Below are 25,528 nucleotides of genomic sequence, written 5' to 3' on the forward strand. Positions count from 1 at the left end.
CAATGTTTACTCTCTGGGGCCTGGAAAGAGCTTCCAGCTGCTTCTTGCTGGAGCCATTTTCTACAACTCCGCCTTCTCCACCAGAACCCAGCTATGCAGAACTGCAACAGGTACATAACATGGAGGAAAGTGGGTGAGCTGCTGGCTTAGTGCTTGCAGGAACAGCTGGTGAGCAGGGAAAGACAGCAGTCTAAGCTGTCAGTGTGGGGTGAGAACCAGCTGGAAAGGGCTCTGGGTGCCAGCAGCCTGCAGGGAAGCAGGCACAGGCCTGGAGGAGTGCGGGACGGGCTGTGGTGCAGATGGGCAAAGTTCCTGGCCATGCTAAAGGGGCCTGATAGAAACGAGGTCTTTTCCCCCTTGGCTATGGCTGATGTCCCTGCCACAAAGGCTTCAGAGGAGACACATTATCCTCATAGTCATGAAGCATCGTTGACTCCTTGCACCCATCCCAGGGGAAGCAACCATGTGTCCTTCCACTGTCCTTCCCTTGCTGTCACACTCCTCTTATCCCAAGAAAGAGCCCTGAGGCACAGGTGAGGGTCAGGATCTCCCTGCCCAGGGGATGGGGGTCAGCACTTGGCATTTCTGCTTCACCAGAAAAATCGAGGGTGTCCTCAGCATCAGAGCTGCCTGCGCTTTGCTTGTGTTTGTCCTCATGGCCTCCAGTTGTCTGCTCTAAGGAGCCCATGGGGAGGCTTTGTCAGTAATGGCTGCCAGTGGGGCCTGTTAGTGCTTCAAGGTACGTTGGGCATTACTCCTGACTTAAATTCTTGAGAGGATCCTTCACTTTCCCCTTGGTATCTGAGGTCTGTGGACTGAGAAGAAAATACATCATTAACATCCATAAAGCCATTAGAGCATGTCTCTTCAAGTCTTTCTCATTAAAGAACCCAAGACTTCTACAACTAATTGGATTTAAGGTTAGCTTAGACAAATTAGAAGAAAAAAAAAAAAGAACTAAAAACACTACTAAAGAGAGAGTGGTGATAACGTGACTTATATGGTTGGTCATGTGAGCAGTTTATTGCTGCTTAGAAACATCCAGTCCTCAGTTTCCACAGGGCATCCTTGAGCTCCTGGTTCCTCATGCTGTAGATGAGGGGGTTCACTGCTGGTGGAAAAACCGAGTAAAGAAATGACACTGCCAGGTTCAAAGACATGGATGAGAAGGTGAGGGGCTTCAGGTAGGCAAACATGCCAGTGCTGAGAAGCAGGGAGATCACAGCCAGGTGAGGGAGGCAGGTGGAAAAGGCTTTGTGCCGTCCCTGTTGCGAGGGGATCCTCAGCACAGCCCTGAAGATCTGCACATAGGACACCACAATGAACACAAAACACCCAAAAGCTAAACAGAGACTGACCACAATGACTCCAGTCTCCCTGAGGTAGGCATCTGAGCAGGAGAGCTTGAGGATCTGGGGGATTTCACAGAAGAACTGGTCAACAGCATTGCCATGGCACAGGGGCAGTGAAAATGTATTGGCTGTGTGCATCAAAGCATTGAGAAACCCAGTGGCCCAGGCAGCTGCTGCCATGTGGACACAAGCTCTGCTGCCCAGGAGGGTCCCGTAGTGCAGCGGATGGCAGATGGCAACGTAGCGGTCAAAGGCCATGACAGTGAGAAGATAGTACTCTGTTGTGATCAAAAATGCAAAGAAAAAGATTTGAGCCACACATCCTGTGTAGGAAATGGTCCTGGTGTCCCACAGGGAATTGGCCATGGATTTGGGAACAGTAGTGGAGATGCAGCCAAGGTCAAGAACAGAGAGGTTGAGGAGGAAGAAGTACATGGGGGTGTGGAGGCGGTGGTCACAGGCTATGGCTGTGATGATGAGGGCATTGATTATTAGGGCAGCCAGGTAGATGTCCATGAAGAGGCAGAAGTGCAGGAGCTGCAGCTCCCGTGTGTCTGCAAAGGCCAGGAGGAGGAACTGGCTGATGGAGCTGCTGTTGGACATCTGCTGCCATCAAGTGGGGAGAGCTGTCCAAGGAAGAAAAGGCAGAGAGAAATTAGGGAACTTTTCTTTGAGGAAAAACTTTTCTAATTCACTTTGACTCTCTGTATTCAGAAGGACTTTTGGCAGGTCCCCGTTGGGAGCTTTGCTTTGTGCTGGCTTGAGTGTGCCACTGCTGGGAGGAGGGTCAGCTGTGGCTCTCAAGAACTCAGTCCTGCCTGGCAGCAGTCAGTAAATCGAAGGATGGCGTGATCTCAGACTAAATCCCCTGTGGATAGGAATGAGCTTTTCAGCACTGTCACTCCAATTTCACCTGATAGCAGAGCAAAGTTTTGTAGCTATAGATGGACGTCCTGAATTGAGGGTCAACTCAGTGTCATCCCGGCCATTGGACATGCCCAGAGCCCCAGGTAACAGTGGGACAAAGGCAGCAAGGACAGAAATTGAAACAGCGAGAAATGCTCCAGCCAAGGCTGGAAAGACAGTCACAGACAGAAAGGCACTCAGGGGTTTCTCCTTACTGGAGATTGGTCTGCCAAGAGAAGACTCAGCCTGAGATACTGGAACTCAGGTTGTAGAGTTTGTGCTGGCTGGCAGAAACCAGGGGGTCACTTTGGGAAAGTGTCTGCATTGCAGGGGATGTCAGGGAGGCACCAAATCTCTTCTGCCATGGAATTGCTTGAAGCAGCTCCTTCTCCCTCCCTGACAATGTCTCTGCTGCCTGGAGCTGTCCCTGCAGCTGCTTCTCTCTGTCCATGTCACCACATGTTCTGTGTTCACAGACCTCATCCAACCTGCCCTGTGCTCAGCTCTGCTCTGCAGACCCCTCCTGGCATCAGGGCACTGCCCCAGGGAACCTCTGTGTGTGCAGGACTCAGGCAGCTCTCGAAAGTGTAATGAGTTTTCATTTTCTATTCTTGAGTGGGGAAATAAGCTCTCATCTACCACAGTCAGTACAGCCCACAGGAGAGGAAAAGTCAAAGCAAAGACTCTGTCGACAGGAAAATGTTTCCTTGATATTGTTCTTCAAAGTCCCTGTAGAATTTCTCTAGGATCATCTGGAGCTGGGAGCAAAGCTGACCCATGCAGATTTTTCTTACAACAGAAGGACCTTCCCTGGGTCTCTCCTCCCACCCAGAGCTGCTGTCTGTGGTTTGAAGCCCATGAGCCAGGCTCAGTGTTGACCCTGGCAGTAGAAGCATCTCTGCTGCAGCAAATAGCCCCTGGGGCGCAGGGACTCTGCTCACAAGGACAGCCCTGAGCACCCCTGGATGCACACACTGCTTCACACCTCTGCAGCCATGCCCAGGAGAAGACAGCTGTCCTGCCCTGTCCCTCTGATGGGGCAGAAGGGCATCCCTTCCAGGCAGCACTTTCTGGTCCTAGAGAGAACCTGTCCTCCTGACAGACCCCACACACTGCCTCATGTCCCAGCTTTAGGAGATCCCTCCAGGAACAGAACCTGCATTGCCCTGCACCCACAGACATACCAGGCAGAGTGCTGTGGAGATTTCTCCTCCAGTGAGCTCTCAGCATCTGTCAGCTCTCTCACCCTCTCTGGTCTCCCCTTGATGCCTACAGGCAGTGTCCCCAGCCCTGTGTGCTTGGCAGAGGAGCTGCTCCTGGGCAGAGCTGTCTCTCTGCAGCGCTGTAATGTTTCATGATCTTCCATTGTCCCAGGAGCCCAGCCCAGCTCACAGCAAAGGAGCAGGTGAATACATCACATACTCCATTCCCCACAGGCTCCTGCAAGGTGTCCCTGGAGCTCCAAGGAACCAACTTGGAAAGATACTGAAGTCCTCTCTGACGTTCCCTCCCTCAGCTGGGGAGAAATCCTTCTGTCCATCAGAATCCTTTCTGCTGATCAAACCAGAGCTGGGCAGGACAATCACCTTTCCTTGTCTCCCCATGGTACAGGACCACCACGCAGGGACAGGGAGGCAACTCTTGTCCCCTGTGAAAAGAAGGGAGTCAGGCCAGTCATTCCAGACCCGTCATCCTTGCTTTGCAGACCTGGTGCTGGAAGGGAACACAGCTCTGGCCCATGGAAGAGGCTTCAGCTCCTCATACATACCTAGGAGTCTGTGACACAAATGAAGCATTTTAATTTTCCTTCTATATAAATCTCTCCTGACTTCTGTCTTTTACTTCTGCAACACTTTCCCATACCCAGAGGCAGCAGATGTCCAACAGCAGCTCCATCAGCCAGTTCCTCCTCCTGCCCTTTGCAGACACACGGGAGCTGCAGCTCCTGCACTTCTGGCTCTTCCTGGGCATCTACCCGGCTCTTCTCCTGGGCAAGAGTTTCATGATCATTACTGTAGCCTATGAGCATTGACCCCACACCCCCATGTACTTATTCTTCCTCTTCAACCTCTTTTTGAATGTGTGGTGGGTTGACCCAGGTGCTGACTAAAGCTGCTTTATCACTGTCCCTCCTCACCTGAATAGGGGAGAGAAGATGTAACAAAGGGTCAGGTTAAATACAGGGAGAGATCGTGCAGTGGTCACTCTCCTGAGTTATTCTCAAGAAACCCATCTAATTTATTACCCAATCTAAAGAGACTAGAGCAATGAGGAAAAAGGAAAAGAACCAAACTTTAAAACACAACCCCACATCCCTCCCTATTTTTGTCAGGGTCCACTTCACTCTCCACTTCTCTCCTTCCTCCGACTGAGCGGCATGGGGGTGGGGAATGGGAATGGGCATTGGGGTCAGTTCATCACACATAGTCTCTGATGCTCCTTCCTCTTCATGGGAGGACTCCTCTCAGTCTCCCCTTACTCCAGCATTGGGTCCCACCCACAAGAGACAGTCCTCCATAAACCCCTCCAACATGAGTCCTTCCCACATGGCTTCAGATCATCACCAACTGCTCCAGGGTGGGTCACTTTAATGGGCTGCCCTCCTTCAGCAACAGACTGCCCCAGCGTGGGTCCTCCACAGCCCTGCCAGCAAATCTGCTCCAGCACAGGCTTCCTAGGAGGTCACAGCCTCCTTCAGGTGTCTCCACATGCTCAAGCATGGTGATCTCTACAGGATGCAGGTAGAATCAGTGTTCCATATCATCCAGCATGGGAGGTGGGGGAACAACCTTACTGACCATGGCCTTCACCAGGGGCTTCAAGAGAATCTCTTCTATGTTAACATGGTTCACATTTATCCCATTCCTAACCCAGTATCTCCGAGGCTTGTGTGATGCAGACATTCCTTAACAAAAAGCTGTGCTCTCTTTGCATTATGTCTCCCTGGAAAGGTGCTCAGATTTCTCCAGGAGGATGCTGTGGAGACAGTGATGAAGGCTTAACTATGTAGACCACATCCACAGCCTTCCCCTCATCCAGTGAGCAGGTCACCTTGTCATAGAAGAATATCAGCTTCTTCAAGCACCATCTGCCTTTCCTAAACCTATGCTGAGTGGGCCTGATTGCCTGAGTGTCCTGCATGTGTTGCATGATGGCACTCAGGATGATTTGTTCCATCACCTTCCCCAGCACTGAGGTCAGGTTGACAGGCCTGTAGTTCCCCGTGACATTCTTCTGGCCATTCCTGTAGATGGGTGTCACATGTGCCAGCTTCCAGTCAGGTGGAACCATCCTGCTCATCCTTGAAAGCTGGTAAATAAGGGAAAGATTCTTGGCAAGCACTTCTGCCAGCTCCCTCAGCGCCCTCAGGTGTATCCCATCTGGAACCATTGACTTGTGCAGATCTAAGCAGCTAAGCAGGTCACTTACGAATTACCCTGGGATTATGGGAGCTTTGGTCTGCTTCCCATCCCCATCTTTCCAATCAGGGATCTGTGTATCAGGAGACAACTGGTTTTACTGCTGAAGACTGAGGCAAAGAAGGGATTAAGTACATCAGCCTTTTTTCTTCATCCTCCATCGCAATGGTTCCCCCCACTTTCAGTAAAGGTGGGAGATCCTCCCTCCCTGACCCTCCTTCTGTTATTAATGTTGTTGTGGTTTAGCCCTGGCTGGAAGTCAGATGCCCACCAAAGTCAGTCTATTACTCCCCTTCTTAGTTGGACAGGGAGAAAATATATATGAAGAGGCTCAGGAGTCAAAATAAGGACAGGGAGAGATCACTCTGTCGTCGACGTGGGCAAAACAGACTGAACACAAAATGAAGAAGAGAGAAGCTACTCTACTTCATTACACTACAACTGCAAAGAACAGTGAAGAAAAAAAACGGATTTGGGAGTGTGACCAGATCTTAAAACAAACGCACCCAGATCTTAAAACACTTTCCCCCCACCACTCCCTTCTTAGCAGACTTTAGTCAGGATTTTGCTCCCTTCTTCCCCCCTGTTCACAGCACAGGGGGGGCAGGGACTGGGGAAGATGGGGTTCTCGGTAGCACCTTCCCCCCAACCCTCTATTCTAAGCAGACTTCCCTTTAGCCATGATCTTGCTCCCTTCTTCCCCCTGCTCACAGCACAGGGGGGCAGGGACTGGGAGATGGGGGGGTTCAGTCTGTCCCTTGCAAGTTTCCTTCTTGGCCGGGGTGTGCGGGGGGAGCATTCATTCCACACCCTCCCCCTGCTGCACCATGGGATCTCACCGACAGGAGACAGTCCTCCATGAACTTCTCCAACATGAATCCTTTCCCCAGGGCTTTATTCATCAGCTGCCCTGGTGTGGGTCACTGCTATGGGTGCAGTCATAAATCACAGTGTCTCTCAGTCCCTCCACAGGGTTCCAAGCCTCCCCCAGCAAACCTGTTCCAGTGCAAATCTCTCTGTCACTCATCTCTGTCTCTCTGATTCTCCTCATGGCTGCGAGTGCTGGCAGGGGCTTGTTCCAAATTCGGGTCACAGCACCTTCCCTATGCCTCCACTTGCTCCATCCAGCGTGGAGCCCCTCCATGGGCTGCAGGTGGGGGCTCGGCCTTTTCCATGGGTTTCTCCACGGGCTGCAGGGGCATCTTTCTCTCTGGCACCTGGGCCGCATCCTCCCCCGCCCTTCCACGTCCTTGGTGTCTGCACAGCTCCTCACATCTTCTCCCTCCCTCCTCTAGTGGCAAAATGCAGCTGCTTCCGTGTTGTTTTCTCCTCTATGTGATTCTCAGAGGCGCTCGACTATCTCTGGGCCTGCGAATTTGGTCTTGAATTGCTCGTTGTTTATAGTTCAGACTGGCAGAAAACTCTAACTGCTGCTTAAAGAAACCGTCTCAGCAGCACAGCCTCACAAAACTGCAACAGGTGGGTTTCCCATGGTCACCTCCTCATGTCTTTGCCGTGGTCATGCGGAGAGAACCACAGGATGCCTCGTAGTGTGGGATTTTTTCTGGAAAGGGGAAGGCCTGCTTCAGATGGGTGAAATCGTTGTCTGCCCAGGTGTCCTGGTTTTGGTCAGGATGGAGTTGATTTCATTTGTGGCAGCGGATGAATGCTGTGTTTGAGAGTAGGATGGGAGTACTGCTGATAACACCCTGATGTTTCTAGTTGCTGTCAGACAGTCAAGGACTTTCTCAGCTCTTCATGAGAAAGGAGGGGCGAAGCCAGGACAGGTGACCCAACTGACCAAAGAGAGTATTCCACGCCAGTTACGTCCTGCCCAGGATATCGGGGGCTGATGGGAGGAAGGCCTGGGGCGGCTCCGGGACACGCGGTTCTTAGAGGACGGTCGGGTTCTGGGACGGCTCTGGGTGGCACGGCCTGAGTTGTGTGGTTTGGTGAGAAACTGCATTGTGTATCAACTGCTTTATATATGTTTGCTTTGAAGTCCTGTTAGTATTGTTACATTGTATCTTTCTGTTATCTTAGTAAACTATCCTTATCCCAACCCACGGGCCTCTTAATTTCTTGATTTTGGGGTTCTTTGCCCCTTCCTCTTACTTTTTCCCTGCCCTTACTTCTCATTCCCCCCCCCCCCCCCGCCCCCCCTCTCTTCCCTTTAACCTGCTCTTTTCCTTTAAGGAGCAGGCAGCTGCGTGGATCTTGGCCCTCAGCCGGGTGAAACCACGACACCAGGTGGGCAGTAGGACATATCCTCTTTGAGTTGCCAGACCTCTCAAGACAACTTCTCCACAGCTGAGACAAGGGAGGAACAAAGACTTTCTTCAAATAGATGGAGCTGGCCAGACACCTCAGCCACTGTCGGTGCTTCTTCCTTTCCCCAATCTATTACTGCCAGTCAGTTGGCATATGATGCTGGTGCACTCCACACAGACTTACACCACATGGGTGAAGAACATTGGACTTCATCAGGATTGGTGGGTAGCTGCAGATCATCAGGATCATAGTAATTCATCTATGATGAGGGGCTAATCCCCTCAAATACTGCACACTCTGCTCTGTGGTCATGCACTTGCCTGGCCAACACATGACATCTTCACTGAACGGGTACCTTTCCCCTACACTTGACAGAAGTGGCCTCCAGAGCCTGAGGGCTTGAGACTTCTTTCCATTCTCCTTGTCAAAGACTCCTTTTCTGAACAGGGACCCCAGCTGCTTGGCCTCCCTGCCTTCAAATTCCAGGCTGCGTGCCCCATTGTCCCAGCATCAGAGTAGCCTCCCCTGGAAGGCAGCTGAAATCTTTTCTCATTTCTCCCAGCTCACTCATGTACAAGGATCAGGTTATAATGCTCACTCCTGGAGGAGAAACAGACAGACCCTCTTTGGGTTTGGAGAAGGACAGTTTATGAAAAAATCACTGTCAAAAAATTATAAATCATTTGCACATTGCAAACTACACTCACATGCAGTGATAACAGAGAGTACTTTATTGACCAAAGGATCACAAGGTACCGCACAATGCAAGGACAAATCAAACGCTACAGCCACACTCAGACTGCCCTTAAGGAACCCAGAAGTGCCGCTCCCCAACCAGCCCATTTTATGGGGGAGAGATGTCAGGTGGTGTGGAAAACAGCCTGGACTAACTCAGCTCACCTGTGTTAACTCAGGTCACCTCTGCTAACTTAGCTCACATCTGCTGGCTGCTTGGGGAGGTTAACTCTTGCCTGACCAGAAACAGGACAGCTGTGCATTTAATCATCACTGTCTGTCACATATTTCTACCTGTCTAAAGTCAATTGTCCGTGTCTGAAATCATCATTCCAACAGTGGATCTGCAGACCAGTGCTTCTGGATGCTCTCTAGATTTCCCTTCCCCTTCCCCTTGGACCATTCAGAACACTCTCACCCATCCAGCTGCTGCTCTGAGTTTCAGGGAGTTAAACCCTTGCCATTCTGGCAGTTGTCTGAATCATTCTGTCTTTAGCCAGATCTTGAGTTGCAGTGATTTCACAGTCTCCTTCCTCACTAGAACATCTCTCACAGGGTTAAGCTTTGTGGAAGGTGAACCTCAGTGGTGACAGATTGCACTTGGCATAGAGTGAGGAGTGCTTAACTTAATGATGAATCTTGTCAAGTTTCTTCTGTCGTTGGGAAAATAACTCCCTGTGTGCTGCCTGTGTGCAGCCAGTTCTCTAAGGAAAGCAGGGGAGCTGGTACAGAAGGGCTGTAATGCCCCACTGTGGAGTGCAGAAGAGAGACCTGATGTAAGGACAAGGGATGCAAGTCCCAGTTGGCTGGTGAGAGTCATGGTGGGCTTGTGGAGATGTGCAGCAAGGTTGTCCCCACTGCCTCAAGGGACCCTTTTTCAGACCAGTCCAGACGTCCTTAGGAGGCACCCTGGATCAATCTCAGTTAGAGGTTATCACCTCTCCTCTACAGTGAAAATAATAACCTACATCCTTAAAAATAAATCAAATTTACTATGAGCTCCCTTTGAAACAGCTTAAATGATCTGTACATCTCTTGAAGACTTGAAGATAATTACATGAAGAGACATAGCTCATTAGCGCTTGCTTTTTATTTTTAATTAGCTCTGGGGTGCGTTTGGTGCTGAGTCCTTGAAGCTCAGGTACTGAGAGGAAATTACACAAGAAACTCCATGTCAAAAGTAGAAGCCAAAATACACTGAAGTATTAATAAGTCCATTGAGAGCCATTGCTGGCTGAGCCTCCCCAGGGACTCGTTAGAACAGGTAATTGGAAGCCATGTTGGCTGGTAGGCAAAGGCAATGTACAAGCAGCTGAGATGCTGAGCAAGCCCTGGATTGGTTTGATGAAGCAGAAAGGCCAAGCCCTGACCCACAGCCCCAGGGAAGATAGGTCCTGCCCCTCATGCATTGCTCAGGCTCTTCCTGGGGCAGTGTGGGGTGTATAACACTCAGGCAAGAACAACAAGGCTGAGGTGCTTAATGAAATCTTTGCCACTGTCTTTAGTAATAGGAGCAGTTGTACAGAGAGAATCCAATTCCCTGAGCTAGGAGACAGGGACAGGGAGGAGAATGAGCACCCCTCAATCCAGGAGGAGATGGTACTGGTTCACCACAGAGGTGTGTACAGATCTGTGGGGCTGAATGGGATGCACCCAAGGGTGCTGAAAGAGCTGGCAAGGGGTTCACCAAGCCACTTTCCATCAGTCCTGGCTGACTAGATCAGCCAGTGTAACCCCTATATAAGATGGGAGAGAAGGATGATCAGGGAAATTACAGGCCTGATAGTTTGACTTCAGTCCCAGAGAAGCTGATGCAGCAGATCATCCTGAGCAGCATTATCCAGTTCATGAAGAACCCCCAAGTGATCAGGCACAGTCAGCTTGGCTTCATAATGACAGGACGTGTTTGACCAATTGGATCTCCCTCTATGACAGGGTGACCTGCTTCTTGGATAAGGGAAGGGCTCTGGATGTTGTCTACCTTGACTTTAGCAAGGCCTTGGACACAGTTTCCCACCACCTTCTCCTAGACAACCTCACTGCTTGTGGCTTGGAAACTTTAGAGGTTGAGCCCCGAACAATGGCTGGGCACCACATGCTGCTCGCTCACTCCCGGAGGAGAAACAGACAGAGCCTCTGTGGGTTGGGATAAGGACAGTTTACTGACAAAAGCACCATAAAAGGGGAACAATATCAGCCCCAATTGCACTCACACCCAGTGGCAGCACAGAGTACCTTAGAAATCCAACAACAACAGAGTGCTGCACCATTCTATGACCACTCCTCCCCAACCAGCCACTTTGATGGGGAAACTATGTCAGTGTCCTGAGTTTGGTTGGGATGGAGTTAATTTCTTTTCTAATAGCAGATGGAATGTCATGTTTGGGAGTTGGGAGGAGAGCATTGCTTATAACACCCTGATGTTTCTAATTGTTGCCAAGCAGTCAAGGACTTTTCAGTTGGTCCTGTTTCCCTACTAAGGAGAAGGAAGAGGACACCACCAGGACAGGTGACTCAAACTGGCCAAAGGGGGTATTCCATATCAATTATATCATGCTCAGCATAAAAGGGGGGCTGGTGGGAGGAGGAGGAGACAGCTCCAGGACGTGCAGTTTTGTGGATGTTCCCATTTTCTGGAGAGCTCTGGGCTGCACGGCCTGAGTTGTGTGGTTCAGTGAGAAACTGCATTGTGTATCACCAGTTTCATATATATAGCTACAAAGTCCTGTTATCATTGATACATCTCTCTTTCTGCTATTCTAGTAAACTATCCTTACCCCAACCCATGGGGTTTTGTTTCCTTGGGTTTGTTTTTTTTCCCTTTCCCTTCCCTCCCCCCGGCAAAACTGCTTCTCCCCCCACACTCCCTTTTAAAGAACAAGCGATTGTGTGGTGCTCGGCTCTCAGCTGGGGCAAAACCACATCTACTAAAATCCAAAACAAATCTATTCTTAAAAACATGAAAATTCTTATATTAAAGTTATATTAATTGTCTCTTAAGAATCACAAGAATCACAAGGTTGGAAGAGACCTTTGAAGATCATAGTGTCCAACCGTTCCCATCCTAAGCTAAACCAGATCTCTAAGTACCACATCAACCCTTTTTTTTTGAGGGATGGTCACATCCAGAGATGGTGACTCAGCCCCCTCCCTGGGCAGCCTGTTCCAGCCCTGACAACTCTTTCAGTAAAAAAAATTTTTCTACTATCCAATCTCTCCCTGCCCTGGCACAGCTTCGTGCCATTGCCCCTTGTCCCATCTCCTGTCACCTGGCTGAAGAGACCATCACCCACCTCTCTACAACCTCCCTTCAGGAAGTTGTAGGTGGTGACAAGGTCTCCCCTCAGCCTCCTCTTCTCCAGGCTAAACATCCTTAGCTCCCTCAGCCGTTCCTCATATGATTTGCCCTCCAGCCCCTTCACCAGCCTGGTTGCCCTTCTCTGGACATGCTCCAGGACCTCAATGTCCTTCTTATGGTGGGGAGCCCAGAACTGCACACAGTACTCAAGATGTGGCCTCACCAATGCCAAGTACAGGGGCACAATTACCTCCCTAGACCTCCTGACCACACTGTTTTTGATGCAAGACAGGATGCCATTGGCCTTCTTGGCTGCCCGGGCACACTGCTGAGCACAGGGGCACAATCACCTCCCCAGACCTACTGGCCACACTATTTCTGATAGAGGTCAGAATGCCATTTGCTTTCCTGGTCCCACTGCTGGCTCATATTTAGCCTGCAGTCAACCAACACCCCCATGTCCTTCTCTTCCTGACAGCTCTCCAGCCAACCTCCCCCAAGCCTGTAGTGCTGCATGGGGTTATTCTGTCCCATGTGCAGCACTCTGCACTTGGCCTTGTTACACTTCATCCCGTTGGTCTCAGCCCATCGGTCCAGTCTGTTCAGATCCCTCTGAAGAGCCTCCCCACCCTCAGGCAGATCAACACTTCCTCCCAGCTTAGTGTCATCTGCAAACTTACTGAGGGAGCATTCAGTCCCTTCATCCAGGTCATTGATAAAGATGTTGAACAGAACTGGACCCAGGACTGAGCCCTGGGGGACGCCACTCGTGACCGGACTCCAGCTGGATTTGGTTCCATTCACCACCACCCTTTGGGCCCAGCCATCCAGCCAGTTTTGAACCCATCTGAGGGTCCCCCTGTCCAGGCCAGTGGCAGCCAGTTTCTCAGTCAGAATGCTGTGAGAAACCCTGTCAAAGGCTTTCCTGAAGTCCAGGTAGACACATCCACAGCCTTCCCCTTGTCCATTAAGCGGGTCACCTTGTCATAGAAGGAGGTCAGTTTAGTTTGACAGGATCTACCTTTTGCAAACCTATCTTGGCTAGGACTGATCCCCTGGCCATCACACATGTGCTGCATGATAGCTCCCAGGATGACCCTCTCCATGATCTTCCTTGGGACTGAGGTCAGACTGACAGGCCATTCTTGCCTATGGGTGTCACATCTGCAGCCTCCAGTCGGTGGAACTTCCCCAGTCTGCCAGGATTGATGATAGATCACAGAAGGGGGTTGGCAAGCACATCTGCCAGCTCTCTCAGCACCCTCGGGTGGGTCCCATCTGGCCCCAATGGGTTCATCTTCAATTTACGGGCACCTTTCCCCCACACTTGACAGAAGTGGCCTCCAGAGGCTGAGGGCTTGGGATGTCTTTCCAACTGCCTTGTCAATGGCTCCTTCTCTGGACAGGGATCCCAGCTGCCTGGCCTCCCTGCCTGCTAATTCCAGGCTGTGTACCCCATTGTCCCAGCCTCAGAGTAGCCAGGTGATGATGTGCTCCCTTGGAAAGTGGCTGGAATTGTTTCTCATGTCTCTCAGCTCACTCAAGGACAAGGATCTGGATATAACCTCTGGTACCGCTTCTTCCTCATGATCTTGTGGTTGTCACGGTTCATCATCATCTTTCACAAGGCAAACTGATTTCTTTGTGTATTTCTCCTTCTGTATAGGGGCAACTGATATTGGTACTGGTTGGCTGGCTGGCTCAGCTATAGCATTGGACTCTGAGGTAGAACAATAGCAGTCAATTACACTCAAACCTGGTGATAACACCGAGTACCTTATTGACCCAAAGACTGAGGATTGACAGAGAGCTGCACATTATGAGGACCAACCCAATGCCCATCAGCACTCAGATTGCCCTGAAGGCACCCAGGAGTGCCCCTCCCCAACCAGCTTCTTTTATGGGGAAGTAATATCAGGTGATGTGGAAAAAAACCCTGGCTAACTCAGCTCACCTGGGCTGGCTGCTTGGGAAGGTTTATTCTGGCCTTTCCAGAACCAGGACATCCATAGAGGAGCTCGGTGCTTAATAACCATTCCAGATGTGGCACAACAAACTGCCATTGTTGAGCTCCACATTCAGTGCCAAACAGGACAGTGGTTGTTTGACCTTGGCTGGACAGCAGGTGCCCACCAAGCTGCTCTGTCAATCCCTCCTCAGCAGGACATGGAGGGGAGAAAAATGTGAAGGAAAAACCACAACCCAAACCTGTGGGTCAAGTTAAAGTCAGTTTATTACAGTAAAAGTAAAAGTCCAGGGGTGAAATCAAAGCAAAAGCAAAAGGTGATTCTCTGCTTCCCATCATCAGGCGATGCCTGGCCACTTCTCAGAAGCAAGGCTTCAGAAAATGTACTGGATGCTCCTGAAGACCAAAATTGAGGAAACAACGAATGTCTGCCATTTCCATCCCTCTCAGCTTCTTATTGCTGAGAAGAAATCATATGGCATGGAATATCTTGTTGGTCAGTTTAGGTCAGCTCTCCTGATTGTTTCACCTCCCCAGGTCTTGCTAATGCCCAGTCTATGGTGGAGGGAGGGGCAAATGCTGGAGAGACTACAATAATGAACATGACAACTTGCCCAAGAGAGCAGCCCTGCAGATGTCCAGGAAGAGCAGAAGTGCAAGAGCTGCAGCTCCCGTGTGTCTGCAAAAGGCAGGAGGAGGAACTGGCTGATGGAGCTGCTGTTGGACATCTGCTGCCTCTGGGCATTGAAAAGCCTTGTAGAAAGAAAAGACAGAAGAGATTTATAACAGAGAAAACTAAAATGCTTGATTTTCCTCACAGACCCCAGGAAGTGCCATGAGGAGCAGAAGCCTCTCCCGTGGGCTCCCAAAGAGTCATTCCTGGTCTTCAGTTTTGGGTACGAGCGAATGGGGGTGACCAACTCTGACACACAGTTTCCATCAGACGAAATCCCCTGTCAGGGTGAAGGGGATCATGGAAACTTCTCTCCCAATTCTGTTGAAATGCTTAGAATTATTTTCAATTTTCCTCATTTTATTTAGACACACCTGTAATTCAAAGAGTCTTCAGGAAAAGGGGAAAATCATCTCTAAAGATGGTACCTGGGACAAATGCCATTCTTCTCAGGGGGAGCCTCATCACTCAGGCTGATAGAGGTGACAAGGAAAAGATCGAGCTGTCCCATCAGAAATGACTTTCCCTGTAGCTGCAGGCCAAGAACATGCTGAGGAGAGAGTGTTTCATAGTCCTAACCATGATCATCTGCTGTCAAATCATGTGGCCAAAGGAATTCCCCAGCAGGCTCAAAAATGCTGCTCCCAGGCACTGCCCTCTTTCAGCAGTGCTCCATTGGACATTGGGTCTCCCTACATGCCTCTTGGAACACATCTAGCACCTCAGTCTAAACACCTCCCTCCCAGCCTTCACCCCAAGTAATGCCCATGTGAGCTGGGACAATCAGCTCCCAGGCAGCAGGTGCCTCTTTTGTGCCCACTGGAACTGAGGTGGTGTTTGAGGAAGCCATAGGGCAGAGCTGTGTCCCCTTCCAGCCCCAGGGCTGCAAAGCAAGGATGAGGGTTTTGGAGAGAGTCACCTGACTCCTTCCTTCCACAGGGGAAAAGAGACCCCTCATTGTCCCTGTCAGTGTCTCCTGTCTCATGCAGAGACAAGGAAAGGAGATTCTCCTGCCCAGCTCTGATCAGGAGAAATGATAGAAGGAGATATTCAAGACCCGTCTGGACGCCTATCTGAGTGATATGTCCTAGGGAGCTGCTTTGGCAGGGGGGTTGGACCCGATGATCTCTTGAGGTCCCTTCCAACCCCTACAATTCTATGATTCTATGATTCTCTCCAGATGAGGGAGGTAACTTTAGTGAGGAATTCAGTGTCTTTCAAAGTTGGTTCCTTGGAGCTCCAGAGACACCTTGAAGGAGCCCAAGGGGATGGAATATGTAACACCTTCACCTGCTCCTCTGCTGTGAGCTGGGCTGGGCTCCTGGGACTGTGGGAGCTCATGAAACATTACAGCGCTGCAGAGAGGCAGCTCTGCCCAGGAGCAGCTCCTCTGCCAAGCACACAGGGCTGGGGACATTGCCTGTAGGCACCGAGGGGAGACCTGTGAGGCTGAGAGAGCTGATGGATGCTGAGAGCTCACTGGAGGAGAAATCTCCACAGCCTCTCCCTGGTATGTCTGTGGGTGCAGGGCAATGCAGGTCCTATTCCTGGAGGGATGTCCTAAAGCTGGGACATGGGGGGTCTGTCAGGAGAACAGGTTCTCTCTATGACCAGAAAGTGCTGCCTGGAAGGGATGCCCTTCTGCCCCATCAGAGGGACAGGGCAGGACAACTGTCTTCTCCTGGGCATAGCTGCAGAGTTGTGAAGCAGCGTGTGCACCAAGGGATGCCCAGGGCTGACATCATGAGCAGGGTCCCTGCGGCCCAGGGACTGTGTGCTGGGGCAGTTACTCTGCTGCTACCAGGGTCAGCACTCAGCCTACCTGGTGGGCTTCCATAAGCATTGCTGCAGAAAGAAGCTGTGGGTGTAAATTGTGCAGTGTAGGGTCCTTCTGCTGTAAGACAGTGCTGCATGGGTCAGCTTTGCTCCCAGCAAACTATGACAATTCCTGTCTTGTGGACTTTCTGGCTGTGGTAAATAAGAATTTATTTCTCCCAAAGAGGTCTGCAGAGAAGACCTCAGTGCAGGATAGGTTGGATGAGGTTGTTAGCGCAGAGGTGGAGGTGATGTAAGCAATGAGCAGCAGCTGCAGGGACATCTCCAGGCAGCAGAGACATGGTCAGGGAGTTTAGAAGGAGCTTCTCCCAGTAATGTCCTGTTAGTGGGGATTTGGTACCTGCCCGACATCCCCCTCAGTGCAGACCCTTTCATACAGTGACCCCCTGGTTTGTGCCACCCAGCTCAGAATCAGAGCCTGGAGTTCCAGGATTTTAGACTGAGTCTTCTCCTTAGCAGACAAACACCCTATGAGGAGAAACCCCTGAGTGCCTGTCTGTCTGTCCCTGTCCTTCCAGCGTTGGCTGGAACACTTGTTGCTGTTTCTCCTCCTGTCCTTGTTGCTTTTGTCCCACCATTACCAGGAGGGTTCCTGCTGGGCTGCAGCTGCCTCCGACAATGGCACTGCTCTCCTAGGGACTCTTGTGCCTCAGAGAGCAGCCACATGCAGTAGATATCTTGGCACTGAGGACATTGAAATGCTGCTCATCGTCTGTGTGTGGGCAGCTGCAATGAACCCTGTGTGTCCCTGGCTGGGAGCGGGGACCTGAGATCCTCCTTGGGTAGGATGAGACCACAGGAGGGCTTTGGAGCTCTGCCCTGTGAGACTGGATTCCTCAGCTCTCTGTGGGGTCCAATTTCTTGTACAGGGAACGCCAGGGTGTGATCAGAGAGCGTCCAGCACAGGGCAGCTGAGAGCAGGGCTGATGGACAGAGCAGCTCTCCCCACGCTGCACTCAGGGGAAGGTTTCACTGGCACTGCAGCAGCAATGTCAGGGAGTCCTGACAGAAGAAACACTCCCCAGTTGCAGTGAAGAGAAAACCAAAGCTCTAAAGCTCTGCTCTGCCCCTGGGTGAAACTGGAGTGACAGAGCTGAAAAGCTCATTCCTATCCACAGGGGATTTAGTCTGAGATCACATACTCCTTCTATTTACTGACTGCTGCCAGGCAGGACTGAGTTCTCGAGAGCCACAGCTGAGCCTCCTCCCAGCAGTGGCTCAAGCCAGCACAAAGCAGACCTCCCAAAAGGGACCTGACAAAAGTCTTCCTGAATCCAGAGAGTCAATATGAATTGGAAGAGGTTTTCCTCAAATTAGAGTTCCCTAACTTCTCACTGTGCATTTTCCTCCTTGGACAGGTCTCCACATTTGTCAGCAGCAGATGTCCAACAACAGCTCCATCAGCCAGTTCCTCCTCCTGCCCTTTGCAGACACACGGGAGCTGCAGCTCCTGCACTTCTGCCTCTTCCTGGGCATCTATCTGGCTGCTCTCCTGGGCAATGGCCTCATCATCATCACCATAGCCTGTGACCACCACCTCCACACCCCCATGTACTTCCTCCTCCTCAACCTCTCTGTTACTGACATTGGCTACATCTCCACCACTATTCCCAAGTCCATGGCCAATTCCTTGAGGGACACCAGGGCCATTTCCTACACAGGATGTGTGGCTCAACTCTTTTTCTTTGTATTTTTGATCATCACAGAGTACTATCTTCTCACTGTCATGGCCTATGACCGCTACGTTGCCATCTGCCTCCCCCTGCACTACGGGACTCTCCTGGGCAGCAGAGCTTGTGTCCACATGGTAGCAGCTGCCTGGGGTGGTGGGTTTCTCAGTGCTGTGCTGCACACAGCCAGTATATTTTCACTGCCCCTGTGCCATGGCAATGCTGTTGACCAGTTCTTCTGTGAAATCCCCCAGATCCTCAAGCTCTCCTGCTCAGATGCCTATCTCAGGGAAATTGGAGTCCTTGTTGTCAGTGTCTGTCTTGGTTTTGGGTGTTTTGTGTTCATCGTGGTGTCCTATGTGCAGATCTTCAGGGCTGTGCTGAGGATCCCCTCACAGCATGGACAGCACAAAGCCTTTTCCACCTGCCTCCCTCACCTGGCTGTTGTTTCTGTCTTTGTCAGTACTGCTATGTTTGCCCACTTGAAGCCCCCCTCCTTCTCTTCCCTGGTTTTGGATCTGGTATTCGCATTTCTTTACTCGGTGTTGCCACCAGCAGTGAACCCCCTCATCTACAGCATGAGGAACAAGGAGCTCAAGGATGCCATGTGGAAACTAATGACTGGATGTTTCTAAGCAAGAATAAAGTGCTCATATTCTTCTGAATATCATTGGCAATGTTAGGACAAAACTGATCTAGTGTGGGCTTTGTTGTTGGTTTCTCTTTTATTCTGTTTTGTCTAAACTGTAATAACATGATCAACATCCACCCCATTCCAAATTAAATAACATCTGGTCTTGTGTGACCCAGATACTGCCTAACGATGAGCTGTGCTTGCTTTCCATCATGTCTGCCTGCAAGGGGCACATTTATTCATTTATTTTGTACTTATATTTGAAAACGGTTTACTTAAGCTGAATCACTTGACTACTTGAATCACTTGACTACTTTGGATTTTCTAGGATTGGTACTGATGGTAGCAGAATAAATACTCACCTTGCCCTGTACCTGCATTACTGCCAGTCTGTCTCTTTCATCTCCCTCATCATTCAGGTGTTTCCACCTCTCCTAAGATGTCCATGCCTAAGGACATATTTTCAGAAGACTGGCTGGATGTATGAACCTCAATTCCTCACAGGTTTCTACCTCTGTTTGCTCTTTTGTCATTCAGATGCCGCTCAGCTGCCTGATTTCTGCTTTAACCTTCAGAGAGTTAGAAAACTTTACATCTTTCAGAAGTCTTATGAAGTGCTCTGTTATGTCCTGGTTTTGGCCAGGATAGAGTTAACTTTCTCTCTAGCAGCCAGTGGAATGCAGTGTTTGGGAGTTGGGATGAGAGCCGTGCTTATAGCACTCTGATGTTTCTGGTTATTGCCAGGCAATCAAGGAATTTTCAGCTGTTCATATTTCCTTGCTAATGACAAGGGAGTGGACACAGCAGGACAGGTGACACAAACTGGCCAAAGAGGGGATTCCATTCAGTTGTGTCATGCTCAGCATAAATGGGAAATTGATGGGGGAAGAAGGACGCAGCTCCAGGATGTACAGTTTTGGGGACAGTCCATTTTTGGGCTGGCACTGAGCTGTATGTTCTGAGCTTTCCAGTTGGGTGAGAAACCATACTGTGTATCACCAGATTTGTACATTTTGTTACAAAGTCCTATTGATGTTTCTCTCTCGCTGCTGTCCCAGTAAACTGTCGTTTTCCCAACAGGAATCTGCAGCTTCCTGTCCCCTCCCTGGGAAGGCTTCAGGGCAAGAACATCCTTCATCCCTCACACCTTTTGCTTGGGATGTACTGCTGGACATTTAACAGGTAGAAAGGTGGTCGCTGGTGTAGCTGGAAAGTGCAGCACCACATTACTGCCCTAAACCTCCCCTTTCCCTCCCCAAATGCCCCCATATCCAGTCCCAGAACCCACTAAAACATCCCCACGCCCCCTCCCAGCACCCATGAGTTCTCCTGTCACCCCTTAAATGCAAGTCCAGCTCCCTCAGCACACCTCCCCACAAACTCCTGGTAGTCCCCCAGCACCCCATTGTCCCCCAACCTCCCCATTTTTCACCCCCAAAAGTCCCCAAATCCCCCCAGCACCCCCCTACAAACCCCACATGCCATCTCAGCACCAAGTGGTTCCTCCCCTCCTCATCCCCACGTTAACTCACCTAGCCCATCTTTTATACCTCCCAGCACCATATTACCCTCCCTAAACCCTCCCTTTTTCATTTCCACATCCCTGCATATTTCATGCAAGTGCTCCCATACACCCCCCTCCTTCATCAATCACGGGTACCCCTCCATGCCTTGACCCTCATGTCAGCCTACCCTTAACCCCACCCAGAACCCTTGGTGGCCCCCCACTCCCCTGTATCCTTTTCAAACCCCCCTTCCCCTAAGAAATCTTACCATACCCCCCCAGCACAACCTACGCCACCTCCATGCCATTGCAGCACATATGCTGGAATGCTATGTGCCATGCTGGAGGTGCCACCCCCTCCCTCTCTAGCCCTCCTTTATGCACCCCAGCACTCCCTGGTGGCCCCCAACAACCCTCATAAACCCCACAACCTACTCTTTACCCCTCAAAGCCCTCGATATCTCACCCTATCATTCCTGTATGTCCCCATGCCTCCCCCAGAAACAAAGGGTTTCCCTACAACTACTTAAGACCCCTCAACCAAACCTTAACTCCTCAGCACCATCTATACCCCATATTACTCCCCCAAACCCTCTCCTTTTACCCCCCAAATCCCAACATATCCACCCACAACAACCCCTAAAACCCCTACAAGCCCCCCAGAATAATTAAGTGATCCCACTCTGTCCCCAGTCTCTTTTTAACTCCCCCCAAAAGCTTTTATACCCCTAAACACCATATTATCCCGCCCCAAATCCCACTGTAGTGAGGGAGGTAATATGGTGCTGAGGGTATGCAAGTGAGTGGGAGAGAAGGGTCTCTTTAATGTCAGGGCTGAGATCAGCCCTGTTCAGAATCGTATTGGCCGTCTTGCTTTGCCTCATCCTTCTTACACTGACTTGTTTTGCTCCTGGAAATGAGCTGTTGCTCCTGAGCCTGGGTATCTGCAGACAGGGAAGGGACTGGCATGGATAGACATAAAGCAGGTGTGTTTGGAATAGCAGCCACACACAGAGGAAAAGGGATGAGGAGAAAATGCTTTTGTCCTACACTGTAAAAAGCCCAACACCAGCCCCACCCCCCAATAAAGCAAGGAAATGGGAATAGCACTTCTGAAGGTAATGGAGACTTTGCAACAGATGAAGGAAGTACTGTCACAGAATCACAGAATCACTGAATATCCAGAGTTGAAACGGACCTTGAAAGATCATCAAGTCCAACCCCCTGCCAGAGCGGGATCACCCAGACTAAATCACACAGGAACACATCCAGACAGGTGTGAATGTCTCCCGAGGAGGAGACTCCCCAACCTCTCTGGGCAGCCTGTCCCAGGGCTCTGTCACCATTACAGTGAAATAGTTTCTCCTTACATTCACATTCAACTTCCTCCGCTCCAGCTTGCACCTCTTGTCCTTTGTCCTATCGCTGACCATCACTGAGAAGAGCCTGGATTCCTCCTACTGACACTCACCCTTTATATATATATAAACCTGAATGAGGTCAGCCCTCAGTTTCCTCTTCTCCAAGCTAAAGAGGCCCAGCTCCCTCAGCCTTGCCTCATAAGGAAGGTTTTGTAATTTTGGGGTCGTTGAGCTGGGCTCTTTCAAGGGGTTCTCTGTCCTTATTGAACTGAGGGGCTGAGAGCTGGACCCAACATACCAGGTGCAGTCTCACCAAGGCAGAGGAGAGTGGGAGAAGGACATCTCTTGACCTACTAACCACATCCATTCTCATACACCCCAGGATGCCACTGGCCTTCTTAGCCAGGAGGGCACATTGATGGCTCATGGTCATCCTGCTGTCCACCAGGACCCCCAGGTCCCTCTCACCTGTGGATCTCTCTAACAGGCCAGTCCCCTACCTATACTAATGGATATTCTTGGGGATCTTCTTCCCCTGCTGCAAGACCCTACACTTGCCCTTGTCAAATCTCATAAACTTCTCCCTGCAAGTAGTAGTGTCAAGAACAACTCCAAATATACAAAAAATTCATGAGGCAATCACAGTCCTGGCCTGCTGTGGTGCACTGGGGAGCTGGAAGAAGATTCCTGAACTTTGACCCAAATGAAGTTAACCCTGATGAAATTTGTGGGTTATACAGAACTCAGTGGGGAATGTAGGAACTTGGGAAGGGATTGTTATCTGGCAGGAAGATATGGACAGGCTGGAAGAGTGGGCAAGGTCAAGTGTGGGGTCTAGGAGCTGGGAAAGCATAATCCAGGAGCCCAGCACTGACTGGGATCCGCCTGGGTGGAGAAGAGCTCTGTGGAAAGGGACCTGGGGGTTCCTGTGAACAAGCAGCTCACTAGGAATATCAGAGTGCTGCTGCAGCAAACAACTCCAAGGGGCATCAGCATGGGGATCACCAGCAGACATAAAGAAGTCACTGTCCCACTCTACTCAGCACTTGTTAGCCCACACATGGAATTCTGGGTGCAGTTTTGGTCACTGCTCTAAAATAAATAAGTTATGTCCAGGCTGGAGAAGGGTCCAGAGAAGGGCCACAAAGATGACCCAAGGCCTGGGCAGCCTGCCATCTGAGGAAAGGCTGAAGCAGCTGGTTTATTTCAGCCTGCAGAACAAAAAGGCTTAGGGGAGACCTCACCAACAGATCCCAGTACTGAAAAGCTGTCTACAAAGAAAGGAGAGACTCCTGTTTTTAGAAGGAATCACATGAAATAGCAGAAGAATAATGGGTGCAAGTTCCCCCTGGAGAGGAGGACACAGGGAAAACCTTTTATTCTGAGAACAATCAGCCTTTGGCATAATCTCTCATAGGAAGTGATGGATTCCCCAACATCAGATGTTTATAACATTCAGTGGGATGGGGTGTGGGGACACTGGTCTATGTGGTGATTTTATTGAGACTGAGCATTAGCTGAATAAAGGTGGACCAAATGATCCCATCATACCCAATAGTCTGTGATTGTATGATTCTATTGATATCATTGCTATCCTCCATAATCCTTCTGGAGTGGTTGAGCCCTCCTATATTGAACTAGAATGGTGGCCTGGTTTTGGCCAGGATAGGGTTAATTTTCTTTCTAGCAGCGGGTGGATTTGGGCGCTTGGATGAGAACAGTGCTGATAACACAGGGATGGATTAGTTGTGTCCAAGCAGTCAGGGACTTTTCCGTTGTTCATACAGCCTTGTTCATTATAAGGCGGGGGGCACCCAGGAGCTGGGAGGGGACACAGCCAGGACAGGTGACCCAAACTGGCCAAAGAGCATATTCCATTCAATTACACTGAGCTCATGTGAAGATAGAGGGTTGTTTGGGGAGGATCATACAGACCCAGGATGCACAGCTTAGTGGAGTGTCCAGCCTCAGGACAGCTCTGAGCTGTACGGCCTGAGCTGTGCAGTTCAGTGAGAAACTGTATTGTGCATCACCAATTGTGTATATTCTGCTACAAAGTCCTATTGTTGGTGTTTCTGTCTCTGTCTCACTGCTGTCCCAGTAAACTGTCCTTATCCCACCCCACAGGGTTTCTGGTTTTCTGGTAATGCAGGTACTGGGGAAGATGAGTATTTCTTTGGCTGCCTTCAGTACCAATGCTGAAAATTCCCATTCTGTCATGGTGGGAAAGCATTGCCATTTCAGACAAGTAGTCAAGAGATTCAGCTATTGAAAATGAGCTTGTAAATTTGTTTAGAAGTGTAAGGGAAAAGGCAAAAAGTCGGAAAAAAATGGCCTTGGTTTGCAGACCTAATGCAAAGAGAGCACAGCTCATCATTACGCAGTGTGTGGGCGACCCTGGAACTGGAGATTTGCATTAGCAATGGGATGATCGTGGAGCATGTTATTGCAGCTTAGAAAAACTGGAAAGTAAAACCCAAAAAACCGATCTGAATAATCTTAAAAACAGGGAGTGGCCATAACATGAGTTACAGTGTTGGTGGTAGGAGCAGTTTATTGCTGATTAAAACAACCAGTCATCAATTTCCACATGGCATCCTTGAGCTCCTGGTTCCTCATGCTGTAGATGAGGGGATTAAGTAATTGTGGAAACACTGAGTAAAGAAATGCCAATACTAAGTCCAGAAATAGGGAGGAGATGTAGGGGGGCTTCAGGCTGGCAAAGAAGGCAGTGCTGACTAACAGGGAGACCACGGCCAGGTGAGGGAGGCAGGTGGAAAAGGCTTTGTGCCATCCCTGCTCTGAGGGGATCCTCAGCACAGCCCTGAAGATCTGCACATAGGACACCACAATGAACACAAAACAACCAAAAGCCAAACAGACACTGACAACAATGACTCCAGTTTCCCTGAGGGAGGCATCTGAGCAGGAGAGCTTGAGGATCTGTGGGATTTCACAGAAGAACTGGTCAACAGCATTGCCCTTGCACAGGGGCAGTGAAAATATACTGGCTGTGTGCAGCACAGCATGGAGAAACCCACTGGCCCAGGCAGCTGCTGCCATGTGGACACAAGCTCTGCTGCCCAGGACAGTCCCGTAGTGCAGGGGATGGCAGATGGCAACGTAGCAGTCATAGGCCATGACAGTGAGAAGGGAATATTCTGCAGTGATCAAAAATAGAAAGAAAAATATTTGAGCCACACATCCTGTGTAGGAAATGGCCCTGGTGTCCTGAAAAGAATTCACCATGGATTTAGGAACAATGATGGAGATGTAGCCAAGGTCAAGTATGGCGAGGTTGAGGAGGAAGAAGTACATGGGGGTGTGGAGGTGGTGGTCACAGGCTATGGTGATGATGATGAGGCCATTGCCCAGGAGAGCAGCCAGGTAGATGCCCAGGAAGAGGCAGAAGTGCAGGAGCTGCAGCTCCCGTGTGCCTGCAAAGGGCAGGAGGAGGAACTGGCTGATGGAGCTGTTGTTGGACATCCGCTGCTGTTAAGTGTGGAGACCTGTCCAAGGAAAAAAGGCAGAGAGAAGTTAGTCAAGTCTTATATGAGGAAAACCTCAAATTGGCTCTCTGGATTCAGGGAGACTTTTGGCAGGTCCCTTTTGGGAGGTCTGCTTTGTGCTGGCTTGAGTGTGCCACTGCTGGGAGGAGTGGCAGCTGTGGCTCTCGAGAACTCAGTCCTGCCTGGCAGCAGTCAGTAAATTGAAGGATGATGTGATCTCAGACTAAATCCTGTGTGGATAGGAATGAGCTTTTCAGGACTGTCACTCCAGTATCACCCGTGGGCAGAGCAGAGCTTTGGAGCTTTGATTTTCTCCTGACTGTACCTGAGGAGTGTCTGTCAGAATTCTTCTGTCAGAATTCCCTGACATTGCTGCTGCAGTGCCAGTGAAACC

At 50.3% G+C, this 25,528-nt stretch overlaps 1 protein-coding gene across 1 annotated transcript; it reads right to left on the reverse strand.

The window, feature by feature from the left end:
- Positions 1-1,031: 1,031 nt before the first annotated feature.
- Positions 1,032-25,111, reverse strand: LOC311198856 (olfactory receptor 14A16-like; the record flags this gene model as incomplete). The annotated part of the gene is made up of 2 exons (XM_084272875.1): positions 1,032-1,819; positions 24,967-25,111. 2 exons carry the CDS (start codon positions 25,109-25,111, stop codon positions 1,032-1,034), a joined length of 933 nt encoding a protein of 310 aa, XP_084129001.1.
- Positions 25,112-25,528: the final 417 nt, after the last annotated feature.

Source organism: Gallinula chloropus (genome assembly GCF_964237585.1).
Source record: "Gallinula chloropus genome assembly, chromosome: 19".
NCBI classification, from domain to species: Eukaryota; Metazoa; Chordata; class Aves; order Gruiformes; family Rallidae; genus Gallinula; species Gallinula chloropus.